Here is a 15,311-nt window from a genome sequence, read left to right on the forward strand (position 1 = left end):
TTCCTGCTCATGTAAGAAGCCGGATGACAATGAATTTGGCCACAGAGCAGGTGCAGCACGGCAGCAGCTGATGTGTTTTTAATGAGTCCATCTTTTTTCTTCCACTTCATCTGAAAAAACATGATTTCATTTTTGGTCTCATCTCTGTGAAGCGAGGTGATTCCATCATTGTTCCCATGTCTAAGATGATTAGTTCAGTCAAATCTGTAGGTGATTAAGTAAAACACTGCATTAGTCCCGCAGATCGTGAAAACCTTCGCCCATCTGTGGGCCACTAATGTTACTCATGCCGTCTTTCTCCTCCTGTCTGTGGCCTGGATATTCACCTCTCTACACTCCCTGGAAGAACAAAAATCAGCTCAGAGTAAAATGGGTCACTTTGTGAATTTAAGATACGAAAAGTTGTGCTCAGACTCAGAGATGAGTGCTGTTGTAAATGACCTGTTGGAGCACCTCCTTACATGAGTCCTTTTCGTGGATCTGTGGTGGTGGTGGTGAGTGTGTGTGTGTGTGTGTGTGTGTGTGTGTGTGTGTGTGTGTGTGTGTGTGTGTGTGTGTGAGTGAGGGGGGGGGTTAAGGGATTTATGTTTTCTTGTGCCAATGGGAGAAATTTGCCCTCGGGGCTTCCTGCCACAAACTTTGAGATTTTGGAAGCATCTGGGTTTAGTAAGGAGAGAGATCACGGGGTCAGGGTTCAAATATTCCACTTCAAGAGCATTAACCACACTTCTTCTACCTTCCTGATTTATTTCCTCTTTCTCACAATACAGTACAATAGAAAATAATAGAATGGGCATTTGTTATCATTTAGAACATTAACCATTAGAATGGTTCAAACAGCACAACAGAGGAGAAGATGGAGATGCAGCAGGAGAGGAAGGAGAGGAGGCAGGGGAAGAGGGAGGAAAGAGGGGAAGAAGAGATGTGAAATAGTAAAAGAAGAAGAGAGAGGGGAGGGAGGAGCAGAGGAGACAGTGCTAGAGTTGTCTTCCTCTCCTCAGACGGAGACGTAGAGCGGCTGCGGGCAGGCTGGGCGCTATAAGCGCGCGGAATTGCTGCGCGCGGACAGAGGCGTCTGTGCGCACGTGAGTGTGACAACAGCGGCGCGGAGCTGTGACTGTAACTGAACCGTGAGGCGGGAAAAGTCCTGCGCAGACGCGTCGGCATGCTTCACCCGGACAACCGCACGCCCGAAGGCGGCGTCGCGCGCAGCTCTGACCCCCTCGCGTGACGCTGAATGGACCCGATGCGACTCGTCGACCCCCGGCACCTCCCGCAGCTGATGCCCCTGAAGGACCGGGAGCCCACCGCGGCGACGGGCACCCTGGGGCCCCGCAACTCCACGCCGGCCGCGGGAGGAGAGGCCCCGCAGCACCACGCCGTGCCCTGGGTGGCCACCCTGCTGGCCGGCGTCCTCATCGCGACCATCGTGGTGGATGTTATCGGGAACCTGCTGGTCATCGTCTCCGTGTTCAGGAACAGGAAGCTCAGGAAAGCAGGTACACTTGACCTCCCGGTAGATGCTCGTCAGCAGGATTTCTTTGAGTTTTTGGAACTTTGTGATTCCAGAACAGATGTGACCAGATGTTCGGTTACATCAGTGAATGTCTCTCTAAGAGTCCCCAGCATGAATCGTTTTATTTCTGTTCAATTTTATTGATTTCATTTATTGAACTCTTTTCTGCTTGAATAATACTACTTTTCTTTGCAAGTTGGTTGTTTTATATTTTTGTGCTGCAGGCATTTTCCAAGTTTTCCAAGATAAATAAACTCTAGCTTTGCATTTTGCATGTATTTCTTTTGATTTAAAATCATCTTTTTGTGTCCTTTGTTCTGTTTTATTAGATATTTCAGTCACCTGTGAAGCGCCTATAACCTGCATGAAAAGCTAATAAAGTTTAATTGGCTGATGGATCCAATGATGAGATGAAAGCACTTCTCTTTGCTCCTGTGTTTGTCTGTGAGCACATAGGAATTTAATCATTTGGGAGTTAAAAATGAGTGGATTGATCCATTGGTCCATTTTTCTGAGGGCGATGGCTCAGACATGCTTTCATGTTTGTGTATTTCAGTATGTTTGCGTGATATTTTGATGATATCCTAACTGAGAAATCTTATAAAAACCATAAAACAGTCATAATCGTGCAGTTACTTGGTTATTGTAATAGACCTGCAAGAATATTTAGAGAAATAAAAAGAGTATGTGGTACCCCAGAGTCCTCACAGAAGCCACTCTAACATCAGCCTGACAGGTTGATGAGTTCCTTTAATAGCTCTTTTGTTGTGAAAGTCTTGAAGAGTCTGAAGTTTGGCTCTCAGGCACTGATGAGCTGTTGGCTCGTGCAGAGGATCAAACTCTCCGAGACTCCCCGACACGTTTGAGGTGTGAGAAAAACGAAGCGCTGGCAGCCTGACAGCTGACTCACTGTGATCGATGAGTAAAACTCTGACAGCGACACACACTTCAGAAGCACCTGAGCACCTCCTGCTCATCAAACACATCATCATCACAGGTTCTGATAAAGCACTCACACTCCTTCACTGCACTTTTCAATACTCACATATTTCCCCATGAGTTATTTGGCAGTTTTCACATTCTGGTGATGCATGACGTCCAGCAAGACCTCAGGAGAATTAGTCCAGGCAGGAAAATCAATTCATCAGGGTTTCAGACTTGCTGCACCTGCTCGTAGTCTCTCCTCACAGCAATACGCAGCACAGGTCAGGGTGCTGGAGATCAACACATTTTACACAAACTGCGCCGCGCCGCTGTTTAACCTCCAGAAAAATAAATTATGAAGAAAGTAATGCATACTTTACTTAGTCATTGCAGAAAGTAATTAGATTACTTTTGCAGTAACAGTCTAACACTGAACTTTTTGCTTGTGGCCACATGTCCTGCTGCGTTTGTACGGCTCTGATGTCGTGTTGATGGACTGTTCTTTCAGGCCTGAGCTCAGTTAAATCTCCAGTGTCACATTTTTCTCCCTTGGTGCAAAAAACCAGAAGCAGTCATCACTCCAGTTAAAAAATGTGCATTGTTTTTGTCTGAAATGTGGCATGAAACAGCTCGCTTCATCATTTCCACCATCATTTCTTAATGTCTGGTACTAAAAGGCATTTATCACAGCAGCATTTCTATGGATGAGGCTCCACGTGGACGTCCTCAATCTTTAAAATGTAATCTAAACTAATCAAAACCTGTCTTTGAACCTTCGATCTGCATCGTCTCTCAAGTCGGCCGATTTCGTGATTTCGTTTAGCAGTTTTCATGGTGCTGTTCAAACTGTCAGCTGATCTGAGAGAGCATTACTACCTTTTTGTTAGTATTATCATGGACACCGTATCATTACTACTCGATCACACAGGAAGACTGGAACAGATGAAGAGTTTAGTTTGAGATGGTTGAAGTAACCTGCTGCATCTGAGGTTTTTTTCTCTTTGTTGAAGGATCAGAGTGCTTAAAGTGTGAGCACTGACACTGTAGTGGGTTTACATCCTGCTGAGAAACTCCAGATAACAGAAAGACTTTCTTTTTCCAGTCTTTTTAAAATTCACACGAAGTCATTAGCTGTTTCTGGGTCCAAACTTTGCTTCAGGTCCCTAAATCAAACGAACACTGCAGCATCACTGAGAGTGAGATCACTGTATAAATTCTTGACTGTTTAAATGATCGGTGTGGCTGCTCTACCAGGTGTAACAGTAAAGTTTAACATCCAAGCATCCATGAAAACAGAATTTCTGAAATTTAACGGAGTTAGAATTTAGCAGGACGTTAGCTCACTAGTTTCCATCTAAAGATGATATACCATGTTCTGACTGAGGGATTTCTGTAAGATTAAAACGTACAGCTCTGTTATCACTTCAGACATAAATGAAGACAGAAAACTAAACAGCAGTGACGTTAGTAGGGTTACTGAAGCTGCACTAGCTGGTATATAATGATGTGCTATGCGGTGGCTAGCTACACAGCTATGTTAGCATAATATAAACAGACCGAAGCTGGAGGATGAACGCTAACTTTTTTCCACTCGATAAAAGTTAACGTGAGTGTTCCCAATGGTTAGGGACAAATGCATTCACATGGCAGGATGCTGTAAAGAGACCAAACTTCAGTCAGGAGAAACAACTGAGATAATTCATCCACAATACGAGGTTAGCCATTAATATACTTCTGCATGGGCTGGGATGTAGTTACATCGTAAGGGTTTAAAAACTGAGCTTTAAAATGAATAGTGGTAATAAAACCCGAGAAAGGTAAACAGTGATTACTGACTTCAAGATACAAATCATTAAAACATGTTAAAAACACAACAGCCTTAATAAACGTAGAGTAGTCTGGACTCGGAAGCAGGATTCATACGTCATCACTTAAAAAACGGATAGACTCCCATGTAAAAATAAACGTATTTACAGCCTGATACACAAACTGTTTTAGTTTCTATAGATAATTTCCCCTTTCATAACACCTGTATGAGGAAGGATGTTTTTAAAATTCCCCTTTTGCATTATTAGGGGTGTGGCCTCTTTTTTACTTACAGGTAAAAGGCAATACAGAAAGCAGTAGCTGCTCCATTCTTGGGCCAATTTAGGCTTTTTTAACAACCAGCATGATAAAAAAAAAAAGCTTTATTCTCTCTCTCAAAAGTCAATGTTAGTAATTTTCATTTAAAGACCCTCCCATTTCACATACACCAACATCCAAAAAGTGCCAACCCAAAAGTTGGCTTCATTAACCTCAAGAGTTATTCCTTCTGTCTATCCCTAAAGCTTGCACTCAAACTGAAACTGGGTGTTTCCTCCACCTGGAATTATCTCTGTGAGCTGCTTGTGCCAAATGTTCATTTTAAGTGACCTGTAGTCTGTAAATATTCTGTCTGATCTTTTGATGCATGCTCAATCATCAAGGTAAGGAAGTCCCAAAAGGTTGATTCTGTTCATCTGGACGTTTTTAGTGGGAGAAACGTTTAGTCACTCATCCAAGTGAGTTCTGCAGGTTTCCCCAACCTTATAAACAGTACATTTGCACATTAATAGATTCAAAATTCAAAACGTTTATTGTCATGTGTACAAAGAAAAGCATTTCTCTATGCAATGAAATTCTTTCTCTGCTGTCCACACACAGATGCCTGTTAATATGTACAAATAGAACTAGAACAAATAAAATATAAACAGTATGAATAAATACATACAACAAAAATTGAAACAGATAAATAGATTTATATGCAAAAGAGCTATGAGCTTAATATGCTGGTTTGATATGTAAGATGATGTGATGTGCAAAGGTTATTTTTACTGTTAAAATAGGTCAGTTGTTCAAGAGTCTGATAGCAGTGGCGAAGAAGGAGTTGTTCAGTCGGGATGTTCTGGACACTTCTGCCCTCAGGACAAAGGTTTAGAAGTGTGAACAGTCCGTGTTCGGGGTGTGTGGGGTCTTTGAGGATGGAGTTCAATTCAATTTTATTTATATAGCGCCAAATCACAACAAAAGTCGCCTCAAGGCGCTTCATAGATACAGAGAAAAACCCAACAATCATATGACCCCCTATGAGCAAGCACTTTGGCGACAGTGGGAAGGAAAAACTCCCTTTTAACAGGAAGAAACCTCTGGCAAAACCAGGCTCAGGGAGCGGTGGCTATCTGCTGCGACCGGTTGGGGTGAGAGTCAGCTCTCCTCTGGACTCTGCGATGGTATATGCTCTGCAGAGAGGGCAGCGGGGTGACCTTCTCCGCGGTTGTTATCACTCTCTGCAGGCGTTTGCAGTCCATAGCAGTAGTGCTGCCATACCATGCACTGATGCAGCTGGTCAGTGTGCTCTCCACAATGAAGCTGTAGAACCTGCTGAGGATCTTGGCCAACATACCAAATTTCCTCAGCTTCCTCAAGAAATACAGCCGCTGCTGAGCCTTCTTGACCAGCTGTGTGGTGTTCAGTGTCCAGGTGAGGTCCTCAGTGATGTAGACGCCCAGGCATGTAAAGCTGCTCACCCTCTCCACCTCAAAGCCCCGGATAAACAGCGGCTGGTGAGGTCTTGTGTCCACTATCATCTCTTTTCTTTTATCAGTGTTGAGGGTGAGGTTGTTGTCCTCACACCATGACACCAGACCGGCCACCTCTCTCCTATAAGCCACTTCGTCCCCTCCAGTGATGCAACCAATCCCTGCTGTGTTGTCCGCGAACTTCAGTACGGTGTTATCCCTATTGGAGGCGACACAGTTGTGGGTGTACAGGATGTAGAACATGGGACTGAGGACCAACCCTGTGGAACGCCAGTGTTTGTAATAATGCTGGCTGAAGTCCTGTTGCCGATCTTGACGGACTGGGGCCTGCCAGTCAAAAAGTCCTGTAGCCAGTCACAAAAGGTGGGGTGTAGGCTGAGTGTTGCCAGCTTGTGAGTGAGTTTATGTGGGATGACTGTATTGATACTGGGGGCTTTGCATTGCTGAGACAGGCCAAAACCTTTGTCCGTAGTTGCTCTGCTTCCACGTCTGCAATGTTGTTTCGAATTAATGTTTCTGTGGCTGTGATCAGTCCACTAGCGGGATTTGTCTCTGCTTGGGTGAGTTGTCTGTCAGACATATTTTTCACCCACTTGTCCACACTTCTCTGTGTGGCATCCATCTTTCTTCTGGCCGCTGAGAACACTCTCTGTATTTTGCTTGTGTTTCTGATGCTCAGCAAGTCAAACTTTCTTTGTTGCCTGGTCTTAGACTATGTCCACACTATAGATAGATTTGAAAACAGCGTTTTCGTCTGAAAATGCTCCGCGTCCACACTAGCGTTTTCAGTCGTTTTCAGAGTTGTCCGTCCACATTGAAACGGCTGAAAATGCTTACGTTCCAGTACTGCGCATGCAAGAAGAACAAGAAGATTTGGCCTGCCTCATTTCTGTCTGCCATTTATTTACTTTACGGCTCGTTGAAACGTCGCAGCAAAAGGTTGGGGAAAAGCACCAAGTTTTTTAAATGGAAAAACAATGAGGTGGAGTTGTTGCTGCAAGTAACACAAAAGTACAAAGTTGCCAAAGCGCGTGAGAATTAAATGATTTGAAGAAAAGGAACATGTACAAACTGATATTAATCTTTAACAGGGCTGTCATAATTGAAAGCAAACAAAACAACTGCTGTATAATACCCTCCGCTATCTTTGTTTAACCCTCTCAGGCTCAAATTAAACTTTTTGTTGCTAATGCACAACCAAGTCCTGCAGTGGTACTTCTGAGTAAAAAAAACTCATAAAATATGTATGTGGGGTAATCAGGTTGTTAATTTTTAACTGTTGCAAATCGGCAACGCCTGCCTTGAGAGGGTTAATTGGTCACATGACCGCTTCACATGACTGAAATGCATCATCGTTTTAGAAAGTCTGCGTTTTCGAGTGTCCACACTGCGACGGGACAGCTTTGTTTTGAAATGTATGCGTTTTCAAGAGCATTTTCAAAACCATGCGTTTTTCCTTGGGGAAAGCATCGTCTCAGTGTGGACAGGAGGCCAAAATGGAGAGAAAACAATGCGTTTTCAAACGAAAACGCATTAATGTGGATGTAGCCTTAGACTTTTCACGCTGTGCTAGACGAGCCTTCTCAGTGAATTCGAACACCTTTTGAAAAGTATTCTTATTTAGAAGCATTGTAAGACTTTGTGAAGCTGCCCCTAACTGACCTCACTGCCCATTCCCACATAGCAAGGAGGTCTGGCCCGGATCTGGTATCAAGCCAGCACTGCTGGCTGACTTCTGGCATGATAAGACGTATGTCATCCTGATATGGCCCAGGTAGGCCTGGCATAGATGACACTGTCTATGTGATGGCATGCCATATCTGGCTCGATTGTGGTTTGGGTCATGTGGCCGAGGTTCATAGAAAACAGGTCTTCCCTGGATCTGGCATCAAGCTGGCACTTCTGACTGACCGGTGTCATGGCAGGGTGTATGTCAACCAGATGTGGGCCAGGTCTGGCCATGATGGCACTATTTATGTTCCTATTTTCCTACTTTAGTTAGGAGACCCAAATGCCATGTTGCAATACTATACTGCTATAGTAGCCAGCGTTTCAAATGCAGGTTTGACAGGTTTGTGAATGTATACTTTATCCAAAACCTAGCGATGGTTTACAGTTTACCACTGGGTGGCTGTAGCTCAGGAGGTAGAGCAGGTCACGTGCTAATTGGAAGGTTAGCGGTTCGATCCCTGGTTCCTCCAGTCTGCATGTCAAGAGTGTGAATGTGTGGGAAGCACACAGTTAGGAGAAAGTGTCTGAATGTTGTATAGAGTACTTTAAGTAATCTAGGTACCTAGGAAAGTGTTATATAAGAGTCAATCCATTCACTGTCTGAACAGAGTTTTGTCATGTTACTTTTGCACTGTTTTGCATGTTCTGACAACTGGCAAACATTCCCACCTATGGACAATTTAGAGTTTGCAGTTAACCTACCCCCACTAACTGCATGTCTTTGCACTTCGCCCAGCTTCACCCAGGGTGGAGTGTGCATGAATGAATTGAATTGCGCCCTGTGGAGTTTTACTTTTCTCCACTGAAACACAGTTCAAGGATCTTTACTGCACAGCAAATAAAATATTATTTTTTATGCTCAAGCTAGCAGCGCTTAAGTAGAGTAAATTTGGAATGGAGTCAGGGCTATGCCAGGTTTTCTGCTTCCTTCAGACCTCTAATGTGACCATGAGCTGTGGTCATACAGCTGTGAGGATACAAGGGCCAGAAAAGAATCCTCTAAAAGGTGTCCTGGCTCATCCTCAAAGGCCAGGTGAAGAGCTCTGTCAGAGCCGGTTGACTTGCTGGACACCTCCTTCCCAGATAGCAAAATTGGTATGGCCCGGATCTGGCCCACACAATGTGCTTACAAATGGCTCACAAAGAATGACATCCCTTTGGTGGCCCAGATCTGGTTTGCAAGAGGTGGCCCACATATGGGCCAGCACAAAGACAGTTGCAGACATACTGGTGGTCCTGTGCTGGCCCATCTGCGGATCACCTCTGGCAAACCTGGTCTGGGCCACCAAAGGGTCGTCATTCTTTGCGGTATGTGGGCCATGTGTAAGTTGCGTGCAGCGACGGGCCAGTTGCAGACAAACTGCTGGCCCTGTGCTGGCCCAGAACAGTTTCAGCTCTGGCCCCACATGTCAGCCTAATGTGTACTTTAATCAAGCCATGTAATAACAACATGTGCCCAAACGTAATAGTGCAAAAGTAACATGACAAAACTCCGGTCAGACAGTCAATGGACTGATTCTTTTATAGTGCTTTTTCACTCTGTCAGATTACTCAAAGAGCTCTATACAACATGCCGCAGTCACACACTTTCTCTAAACTACATGCTTCCTAACTGCATTCATTCACATTCACACTCTTGACATACAAACTGGAGGAGGCAGGGATCAAACCACTAACCTTCTGATCAGTAGGTAAACTGCTCTACCTCCTGAGCTACAGCCACTCTGCGGCAAACCCGTCAAACCTGCATTTGAAACGTTAGCTACTATAGCAGTATAGTATTACAACATGGCATTTGGGTCTCCTAACTAAAATAGGAAAATAGGAACATAAATATTGCCATCATTGCCAGACCTGGCCCACATCTGGTTGACATACACCCTGCCATGACACTGGTCAGTCAGAAGTGCCAGCTTGATGCCGGATCCAAGGAAGACCTGTTTTCTATGTGGGTTAGTGAGGTGTTTCATGTCCTGCTGGGAGGAACTGGATGTGTCTCCAGTTATTGTGCTTCCAGTCGTTGCCTGCATCTTGATTTCTGATCGCCCGAGTGGAGGTGGGCTTTTTCTTGTTGCTAGTTTTTGGCTTCTGATCTGGATTTCAAATGCATGTGTCATATCACCTTGGATGTGCATGAGACACAGGAGCCAGACTTGCTGGTGTAATAAAAATTTGTTAAATTTGTAAGAAACAATGATAGGTTCATCTAGCATAAACCTATTGCTGGAACGCCAAGACAATTCTACTACAATGTCAAAAGCAAGACGCAAGTCACTAGAGCTCTTTGTGTTGCTCGTGCACGAGGGAGAGAACCGTGACGAGTGCTGTTCCTGATGCTTGAACCTCAGTCACTCTCAGTTAGCTCCCCCGTAGCACTGCTCTTTATTGTGATTACATGAATATGCATAGTCTCGTTAACATTTGACGTCTTACATAGGCATGTGAACAAAGTACCGTTTGTGTGTATGTGTAGATATGCGTGTGTGTGTGTGTATGTATATGGGCGTGTGTGTCAAGATATGACCCTGTGACTCCCCAAAGCTGGTGCTAGGAGCCCAGCGGTCCACCTAAACAAAGGGCTCTTATACTTAAGCAGATACAGAGTAGGTGTCTTCCCATAGTATAAATCAGAAAGAGAAGGTACGACCTCTCTCATGACCCTAGGATGTGTGTGCATGCTAGAACACTCTGGAAGGCACACAGAGTCTTTGCAGACTGCTAAGGATCAGACCTCCATAATTATGCAATCGATTTTATACCTCTAACCATATATGAGTCTATATTTCTAAGCATAAATGATAATCCAACAATATAAACCTAACAAACAACATTTCATTTGCGTCCTCTTAATATTTTGACAATTTTAGCATTTTATGAGTCACTTAAATGATTTCATAAATGAGTAATCTATATGCCATCTTTTCATGAACTATCTGCACAGGACCACAGTTACTTTAAAAAAAATCTGCTCTGAAACAACAGCACAACACTTCATCCTGAAGTCTGTAAAACTCAGATATTTAAACATATGTTAATGGTCAGCGTGTGCTCACAGATGGAGTTTGGCCAGTTTTAAGAGTTTTCAGAGTTGGGATGGTGGGAGGATCCTCTGAATCATGACAAGCAAAGCTGAGCAGATGGCTTTTTATATAAATGTATATATATATATATATATATATATGCTGATGATATACATGCACACTAGAGGCTAAAGTATTTCAAGTATTTAACTATGTTGTCTTTTTTGTGTTTGTCACAGTGAGGAAGAGGTAGTGCAGATCAGCGGAAAGCATTTTAATAAAGTTCAGATTAATAATGTGATTTATGCTCTGCTGAGTTTATCAGACACACAAGTCTTCAGTTCTACAGAAAATGATCATTAAACACAACATGAGGAATTATCGTATTTTTTGGACCATAAGGCTGCCATGGTATAATTCTCAAACACGTACCCTAAAGCAGATGACTCGTAAGCTGGAGAGGAAATGGCGTGTCACAAATTTAGAGAATCATCATTTAGGCTGGAGAAATAGTTTGTTGCTTTATAAGAAAGTCCTCCGCAAAGCCAGAATATCTTACTATTCGTCACTGATTGAAGAAAATAAGAACAACCCCAAGTTTCTCTTCAGCACTGTAGCCAGGCTGACAAAAAGTCAGAGCTCTTTTGAGCCAACCATCCCTTTAACGTTAACTAGTAATGACTTCATGAACTTCTTCACAAATAAAATTTTTATCAATAGAGAAAAAATTACCAGTAATCATCCCACAGATGTAATATTATCTACAGCTACTCTTAGTACAATTGATGTTAAGTTAGACTCTTTTTCTCCAATTGATTTTTCTGAGTTAACTTCAATAATTACTTCCTCCAAACCATCAACGTGTCTTTTAGACCCCATTCCTACAAAACTGCTCAAAGAAGTCCTGCCATTAATTAATTCTTCGATCTTAAATATGATCAACCTGTCTCTAATAATTGGCTATCTACCACAGGCCTTCAAGTTGGCTGTAGTTAAACCTTTACTCAAAAAGCCATCTCTAGACCAGCAGTCTTAGCTAATTATAGGCCAATCTCCAACCTTCCTTTCATATCAAAAATCCTTGAAAGAGTAGTTGTCAAACAGCTAACTGATCATCTGCAGAGGAATGGCTTATTTGAAGAGTTTCAGTCAGGTTTCAGAGCTCATCACAGCACAGAAACAGCTTTAGTGAAGGTTACAAATGATCTTCTTATTGCCTCTGACAGTGGACTCGTCTCTGTGCTTGTCCTGTTAGACCTTAGTGCAGCATTCGATACTGTTGACCATAATATCCTATTAGAGCGATTAGAACATGCTGTAGGTATTACAGGTACTGTGCTGCAGTGGTTTGTATCATATCTATCTATTAGACTCCAGTTTGTACATGTAAATGGAGAGTCCTCTTCACACACTGAGGTTAATTATGGAGTTCCACAGGGTTCAGTGCTAGGACCAATTCTGTTTACACTATACATGCTTCCCTTAGGCAGCATCATTAGAAGACATAGCATAAATTTTCACTGCTATGCAGATGACATCCAGCTCTATCTATCTATGAAGTTAGATAACACACCAATTAGTTAAACTGCAGGAATGTCTTAAAGACATAAAGACCTGGATAACCGCTAACCTTCTGCTTCTTAATTCAAATAAAGCTGAGGTTATTGTACTTGGCCCTGAAAATCTTAGAAATATGGTATCTAATAGAGGTGGGAATCACCATACATCCCACGATACGATATTATCACAATACTTAACGCACGATACGATATTATTGCAATTTTTAAAAATATTTTGTGATATTCAGATTCTGTACATAAAGGTAAACTTTATCAATATTCATTTTATCTAATATCAAAGTCTCACACTCAGTCTTTCTCTCATTTCAGTCAGTTTTATTGTTGACAAACTGAACGGTTTGTATTACAGTCTAGACCAAATTAACTGAATGCAACCATCTGGTACAATTATAGCTATTCTGAACTATGAAATTTATGAAAACTATGCAGCCCCTTCAGCAACTGAAGAATTAGAAAGTAAATTAAAACAAAATAAAATTTTACATTAAATAAAAAAGTTTTAAACATAATTAAAATAAAACATGTCTTAAATTAAAATAAGTAAACTGTCATGTTTATTGCTGACAAAAAAAAAGTTAAACACATTTGGACAGTGAAGGAATGTCAGGATTCTTGCTCAGAAAAAGGATCAACATACTGTGAAGTCAGAGCATGTTCCAGTCCACAAAAACTTTTTTTGTAACAAAATATCGATTTCTGCTGTCCCTGTATCGATACATTATTAGCAAACAAAATATCACGATACTACACAGTATCAATTTTTTCCCCCACCCCTAGTATCTAACCAGATTCTTACTCTGGATGGCATTACCTTGGCCTCCAGTAACGCTGTGAGGAACCTTGGAGTCATTTTTGACCAGGATATGTCCTTCAACGCACATATTAAACAAATATGTAAGACTGCATTCTTCCATTTGCGCAACATCTCTTAAGTTAGAAATATCCTGCCTCAGAGTGACGCTGAAAAACTAGTTTATGCATTTATTACTTCCAGGCTGGGCTACTGCAATTCATTATTATCAGGATGTCCAAAAAACTCACTGAAAAGCCTTCAGCTAATCCAAAATGCTGCAGCAAGAGTCCTGACAGGGACTAGAAAGAGAGAGCAGATTTCTCCTGTTTTGGCTTCCCTTCATTGGCTTCCTGTTAAATCCAGAATTGAATTCAAAATCCTGCTCCTCACATACAAGGTCTTAAATAATCAGGCCCCATCTTATCTTAATGACCTTATAGTACCATATCACCCTATTAGAGCACTTCGCTCTCGCTCTGCAAAACTACTTGTTGTTCCTAGAGTATTTAAAAGTAGAATGGGAGGGAGAGCCTTCAGTTTTCAGGCCCCTCTTCTGTGGAACCAGCTTCCAGTTTGGATTCGGAATACAGACACTATCTCTACTTTTAAGATTAGGCTTAAAACTTTCCTTTTTGCTAAAGCATATAGTTAGGGCTGGACCAGGTGACCCTGAATCCTCCCTTAGTTATGCAGCAATAGACATAGGCTGCCGGGGGATTCCCATGATGCATTGAGTTTTTCCTTTCCAGTCACCTTTCTCACTATCTATGTATTAATAGACATCTCTGCATTGAATCATATCTGTTATTAACCTCTGTCTCTCTTCCACAGCATGTCTTTTATCCTGTCTTCCTTCCCTCGCCCCAACCGGTTGCAGCAGATGGCCGCCCCTCCCTGAGCCTGGTTCTGCCAGAGGTTTCTTCCTGTTAAAAGGGAGTTTTTCCTTCCCACTGTCGCCAAAGTGTTTGCTCATAGGGGGTCATATGATTGTTGGGTTTTCTCTGTATCTATGAAGTGCCTTGAGGTGACTTTTGTTGTGATTTGGCGCTATATAAGTAAAATTGAATTGAATTGAATTGAATAAGGCGCACTGGATTATAAGGCGCATTAAGCGAAACAAAATGGTCAATATTAATGACTAACCTCGTATTGTGGATGGATTATCTTGCATTAACTTTTATCGAGTGAAAAAAAGTTAGCATTCATCCTCCAGCTTCACTTTGTTTATGTTATGCTAACATAACTGCGTCGCTAGCGATCACGTAGCACATCATTATATACCAGCTAGTCCAACTTCAGTAACCCTATAAAAGTCAATGCTGTTTAATTTTCTGTCTTCATTTATGTTGGAAGTGATAGCAGAGCTGTACGTTTTAATTTGTTCAGAAATCTCTCAGTCAGAACATGGTATATCATGTTTAGGTGGAAACTAGCAAGCTAACTTCCTGCTAACTTCTAACTCCGTTAAATTTAATAAATTCTGTTTTCATGGATGGTTGGATATTGAACTTAATTGTTACACCTGGTAAAGCAGCACTACTGATCATTTACACAGACAAACTCTCAGTGATGTTGCAGCATTCGTTTGATTTTGGGACCTGAAGCAGACGGAGTTTTGAACCAAGATTACTCCGCGAAGCTCCCGACTACGGTAGCCGTAATGGTACGACAATCCATCAAGCGGTGCGGCTTCATAGCTTAGCATAGTCGTACTAAAACATTTTTTGAGATATTTTTGAGCGCCATGTACCACATAAAATCGGTTCGAGGTCAGTAAGCACAACCAGAATTCATACATAAGGCGCACAGGATTATAAAGCGCACTGTCTATAGTGTGGAAAATACAGTACTGTGTGTTAAAGGAGGTTAGATGTGATCAATTGATTATGGAGCATTCACAGGCCAGCTGTCAGCATGTAAAGGAGTGACTGTGTGCTGCTGTCAGCAGGACTGCTGTCCAATAATCAGTCTTAAACTGGCAGACACAAGCACATGTTTTCACAGGAAATCTTTATGAAATTAAGCATAATTAGCTTGTATTGACTGTTCCCGATAATGAGACAGTCTCATGGGGGTATTTAAAGTGATGGACTTTAAAGCTTCAGTTTCTTAATCTCGTCACAAACATAATGGGAGGAGGCATAGTTAATTCCCATATTTTCCTCTCCTTGCATGAGTTCTGATTCT

The 15,311-nt window shown here is 42.2% G+C and overlaps 1 protein-coding gene across 1 annotated transcript in view; it reads left to right on the forward strand.

Annotated features, from left to right (window-relative positions):
• The first annotated feature begins 1,012 nt into the window (after window positions 1-1,012).
• Window positions 1,013-15,311, forward strand: part of mtnr1al (melatonin receptor type 1A like) — a 43,835-nt gene continuing 29,536 nt past the window's right edge. Inside the window, exon 1 of the mRNA XM_004552068.2 lies at window positions 1,013-1,499. Within this exon, the coding sequence (XP_004552125.1) occupies window positions 1,238-1,499 (262 nt within the window). The 5' untranslated portion in view covers window positions 1,013-1,237. The remainder of the gene's footprint in view (window positions 1,500-15,311) is intronic.

Source organism: Maylandia zebra, linkage group LG2 (genome assembly GCF_041146795.1).
Source record: "Maylandia zebra isolate NMK-2024a linkage group LG2, Mzebra_GT3a, whole genome shotgun sequence".
In the NCBI taxonomy this organism is placed as follows: domain Eukaryota; kingdom Metazoa; phylum Chordata; class Actinopteri; order Cichliformes; family Cichlidae; genus Maylandia; species Maylandia zebra.